We start from the raw sequence: 5,436 nt of genomic DNA on the forward strand, positions 1-5,436 counted from the left end.
AGACACTGTCTCTAAAAAAAAAAGAAGAAAGAAAGAAAACAAAAAGAAGAAATTAAAAATATAAACTTCTAGATTTTACAATGTCATAGATGAATTAAAAATAAAAGTCGAAGAAATCAACATTAGAGGCAAATACAAAATGGAAGAGTTAGAGGACTACTAATAGGCATTTCAGGAAAAAAAAAAAACAGAGAAAAAGAGCAAGAAAGAAATGTTTAAAATACAGATGAGTCAGAGCAGAAAAGAAACATGTGCTTATTAAGTACCGAAGAGAATGAATGAGGAAAAAATATACTTTAATCTGGCCAGTCACGGTGGCTCATGACTGTAATCCCAGGGTTTGGGGAGGCTGAAGCAGGAGGATCTCTTGAGCCCAGGACTTCGAGGCTACAGTGAGGAATGATTGTGCCATTGTACTACAGCCTGAGCAACAGAGAGACACCCTGCCTCTCAAAGAAGGAAAAACAAAAACAAAAACAAAAAAACACCCAAACACTTTAATCATCCTTGTGAAATTTCATAATCAAGATTAAAGAACACACATTAAAATGGTGAATTTTATGATATGTAATCATATCTCAATTTTAAATATTGAAAACAATGCTTAACAAAAAAAATGAGACACAATGACTGCATGCTATACAATCCCATTTATATGTAATATCCAGAAGTAGCAGAATTTTAGAGACAGAAAGAGGATTAAGAGTTGCCTGTGGGTGGGGGTGAGAATGAGGAGTGACCGCAAACTGGCCTTGGGGTGATGGAAATGTTTTAAACTAGATTGTGGTGATGGCTGCACTACTCTGAAAATGTATTTAAAATCATTGACATGCACACTTAAAACACATGAATTTATGGCATATAAATCACACATTTTTAAAACTTTTAAAAAAATGACCAATAGGCTCCAAAAATTTCTGTTAATTAGGTTAATTAGAGTATCTGAAATGTCATTTTAAACATTAACAACTGCAACAGTCATCTTGGCTTTCCACTCTTTTAAACATAACTTTCACATCTGTTTCATTCTTTGATTTAGGAATAAAAAAATACGAGACTTTAAAAATCACTCAGGGATTTAGTAAGTTAGTAAAGCTGAAACTTTTTGTCATGTTAGTTGAAATGGAAAGATCGTCTGTGATTTACAGAATTTACAGATTCCAGTAGGTCTAGACGACTTGTTGGCATTTCAGATTCTGCAGGACTTTTTTTGGCATGTGACAGAGTGTTTAGTGCTGACGGTGTTTTTTCCATAATTGTGCTATGTCCAAGGCTGGCCCTGGAAGTAGATGGTGTTGCTCCACCAGAAAAAGAAACACGAGAAAGAAAAAAGAAAAGGAGAGAGTAGAAATAGGAAATCTCTAAAACACTTCCAGAATGAAACTAGGTCACCTACAAAGAAATGAGAATCATGAAATGGTTCAGCAGCCAAGTGAAGGAGGCTGGATGGGAGTGCACACCAGTATCTTCAATATTTGCAGGGAAAAAGCTTTTTTGAAAGCTTAAGTAAAAAAGAATTGTGGGCACGGTGGCTGATGCCTATATTGCTAGCCATTTGGGATGCTGAGTTGGGAGGATCCTTTGAGGCCAGGAGTTGGAGGCTGCAGGGAGCTATAATCACACTACTGCACTCTAGCCTGGAAGACAGAGTGAGATCCCCTCTCAGAAAAAAAAAGTATTATGTATAAAACACATAAACTTAATCCTCTCCTAAAGGCCCCACCACTTCATATTATCACATGGGCCATTAAGTTTCACCACATGAATTTCGGGGAACACATTCAGACCATAGCAGCTAATAGCAGTAGAGTTCTGAAAGGGATGTTATCAAGGATAAGTGATTCCCACAAAGTTCCAGGAGATGGAGAGGCTTTTGAGGAATACATGTATATATTTACATAGAGAGAAAGCCAAAGAGTCAACATATTACGGAATCTAAGTAAAGGGCACATGGGTATTTGTTGTACTGTTCCTTCCATTTTTCACTAAGTTCCAAATTTTTATAAATAAAGAATTGGGGGAAAAACAAGGAAACAAAAACAGATTAATCTGGTCCCACTAGTGCCTCCAGACTGTGAGATCATTTTCCAGACAGGGTCTTCAGAACACCATATATGTATTTTTTAATCACTGTCCAATGTGATCCTAGTATCTTCTGAAATAACTTGAACAGCCAGATTCTCATTTTAGGCATGGATACAAGCCAATATCTATACCTGACCTCATCCTGGGTTATGACCTTATCAGCTATTTCGCAGACTTGTGCAGGAAAATCCCTAGGCAGGTAACACACAGAAGTCCTCCAGGTGTCCACTGAATGGCACCTGGCAGTCGCTGCCCAGAGCATGAGAAATCGCTGCTGTCTGTTTAGGACTGCAGTCAGTAATCCCAACCTCCCTCCTTTGCTTTGTCTCAGAGCTCCCTCCTCTCACTGTTTAGGAAGACATCAGTCAACTCTGCTGGGCAGCCCCACCTTCCCTTTCCACAGCCATCGGCCTCAGTCTTCTTGCCTTTAATGGCCCAACACAAATTTAACTATGCCTTCTCCTCAACGCCTTTTATCAATGTTCCCAGCTGAAGTAATTTCTCCTCCCTTCAATTTTCTGAGCACGGCGAGTTCTTCCTTCTATTATAACTCTGTAAAATCCTTCTACCAAGTCCAGGCGGAGATTCAGTGGGGGTAGGAAGAGTCAAAGAGAAGCTGTGTCAAAAATCTTGAGCGAGTGAGTGGGAGACTCGGCAACAGGTCTCCGAAAGTGATTCCTAGAATGAGAAGCTGGTGGAGAGGGTGGGTTTGGACAGAGGAGCCAAAGGGAGTGAGCTCTGACCGCCCGCCGGCCAGGCCGGGACGCCCGGAGCCAAGTTCCCCTCCCACAGGAGGAACCCAACAGGGCAGGGACGACTGCCTTCCGGGCTCTATCCAGTGCACGTCTGCACCTGGGACGCTCGGACACTCCAAAGGGCAAGGCCAGCTCGGGGGAGGTGTACAGAGGGCGGCCGAGCTCCCTGCAGCCGCCAGGTCGACCTGAGGCCGCTCCCTCCGCCCTCGCCCCCAGCGCGGGCTCGGGGTGGCTCTGCCTCAGGAGATGACCGGGAGGGAGGAGAAAGCGCTCTTGGGCGAGCGAGCGGGAACCTCCCTCCACGATCCGAACGGCGCCCACCTGAACGGTCGGCAAAGCCCCAGCCCGCGTTGGAGCACCAGCGGCGCCCCCTGAGCCGGGTCGAGGCGGCGGGGCGCGCAGTGCGCAGGCGCGGGGCCGTACCTGGGAAGGAGCAGAGAGAAGTGGAGTTGGGGCACAGGGTCCCGTTGCCCACCCGCGGCACGAGCTTCAGGCTGAGGATTTGCTGTAGGAGCCCGGCCGAACCACCGGTGCCGCTGCTCCCCTCGCGCTCCATCCCGCCGCCATTCACCACACAGACGTGAGGGACAAGCGTCCTAAAGTACTGCAGAGGCCCGCTCCCGCCCCTCCGCTGCCTCAGCGTCCCCTCCAGCCGGAGCCCTCTTCTTCCTGCCAACGACGCTGCTAAATGACGGTTCCTCCCTCCAATAACAGGGCGCCGCGGACGGGAGGGGCGGGGCCAAGGGTGTTCCCGCCCCTGACGTTCCGTACGGCTCGCAGACACCCATCCCCGCGGGCACGCCCCCTACTGGAGAAATCTCTCTGGCTCCAGCGGAGCACGCTCTATTCGGCCCTTCACTGCGGCGCCACCTATAGGAAAGTAGGGAATGACATGAGCCCCACCAGGACAGACGTGTAGATTTAAAACCCATCTGGCAAAGCAGCAACCATAGCAGATTTGTAACGTTGTTTTAGCTAAGACTGGACCCCAATATTCATGAAACCTTCGTGAAAGGAACAAGAAAGTTCTCTATTTAAAACTGACAGTAGAAAGATCCCATTCAAAGGTTGATGTGGGACCAGGATGGGAAGAAAACTATGTATATATAGTCTCTATAGGGTGGTACTAGTTTTAAATAAAATAAAAAATTTAAAGACGTTTCAGTTCAGTGCAGCAAAACTGGATCATAAATTTTTCTTTCCCATTCTGTAATGGAAGGAGATCCTGTACAAATGAAAGCAGGAAGATAGTAAAAAGGAATAAGCTAATGTTTAGTCCATTTGTGCTGCCATAACAAAATACCTGACACAGGGAAATTTATAAATAACAGAAATTTGTTTTCGCATGTTTCTGGAGGATAGGAAGTCCAAGACCAAGGCGTCGGCAGGTTCTGTGTCTGGTGAGGACTGGTTCCTCACAGATGGCACCGTCTAGGTGTCCTCACAAGGCCGAAGAGAGTGAACTGACTTCATCAAGCCCTTTTATAAGGGTCCTAAATCCCATCTATGAGGGGTCTGCCCTCCTGACTTAATCCTCTCCTAAAGGCCCCACCACTTCATATTATCACATGGGCCATTAAGTTTCACCACATGAATTTCGGGGAACACATTCAGACCATAGCAGCTAATAGCAGTAGAGTTCTGAAAGGGATGTTATCAAGGATAAGTGATTCCCACAAAGTTCCAGGAGATGGAGAGGCTTTTGAGGAATAATAATAAGTATTCGTTGGACCTTTTCCTATGTGTCACTAAGCCAAATGCTAGCTATATATTCTCTTAGGAATCCAAACAACTCAGTGAAGTTATTATTTCTATTTCCGTTTCTCAGGTGAAATTGATATTTAAAAGGGATAAAATAATTTGGCTAAGGTCACAAAATTAATAGGTGGCCAAGATGGAATCGGAACCTAGGTGTTTCCATAGCCTAGTGGTTGACCTTCACACCATGTTTTGGAGAAGGGAGCCATAACCCAGAAGGAAGCCACGAAGGAGCAGGAACCCTCCAGAGGCTGGGAGGGGGGATAAGGAGGGAGGCGGGACACAGAGGGATTTGCTCAGAGTGGAGCTATGGAGCAGAGCAGCTCTGCCAGTTCCTCCTCTCTTCCTCTGTCCCCAGTCCCACCCACAAGTAGAACAGGCTGGACAGATATTCTAGCTGACCCTGGAAGAAACAGAAAATTTAGGAAACCATAAATAATTTTTCTTAATTAGCATACTCAAAGGGTCTCAAGAAGATACTATATTCATTAAACCGAAACATGATGCTATGAAAAATGAACAGAGAACAAGACAGAGTTCTTAGAAATGAAAGATACAACCAGGTGTGGTGGCTCATGCCCGTAATCCCAGCACTCTGGGAAGCTGAGGTTGGAGGATCACTTGAGATCAGAAATTCGAGACCAGCCTGAGCAAGAGTGAGACTCCCATGTATACTAAAAATAGAAAAAATTAGCCAGGTATGGTAGTGTACACCTGTAGTCCCAGCTACTTGGGAGGCTGAGGTGGGAGGATCGCTTGAGTCCAGGAGTTTGAGGTTGTTGTGAGCTAGGCTGATGCCACTGCTGCACTCTAGCCTGGGCGACAGAGCGAGACACTG

The 5,436-nt window shown here is 45.5% G+C and overlaps 1 protein-coding gene across 2 annotated transcripts in view; it reads right to left on the bottom strand.

Moving 5' to 3' along the window:
* Window positions 1-3,496, bottom strand: part of TMEM170A (transmembrane protein 170A) — a 23,091-nt gene extending 19,595 nt beyond the window's left edge. The window contains exon 1 of one of the 2 annotated variants that reach the window (XM_012641573.1): window positions 3,264-3,486. In XM_012641573.1, coding sequence (XP_012497027.1) covers window positions 3,264-3,396 — 133 coding nt within the window. In that variant the 5' untranslated portion in view covers window positions 3,397-3,486. Of the gene's footprint in view, window positions 1-3,263 lie in introns of both variants that reach the window. The other variant, XM_012641572.1, reaches the window with a different exon arrangement.
* Between the last annotated feature and the right edge of the window lie 1,940 nt (window positions 3,497-5,436).

The sequence above is a fragment of the Propithecus coquereli genome, unplaced genomic scaffold (assembly GCF_000956105.1).
Source record: "Propithecus coquereli isolate 6110/MARCELLA unplaced genomic scaffold, Pcoq_1.0 Scaffold165, whole genome shotgun sequence".
NCBI lineage: Eukaryota > Metazoa > Chordata > Mammalia > Primates > Indriidae > Propithecus > Propithecus coquereli.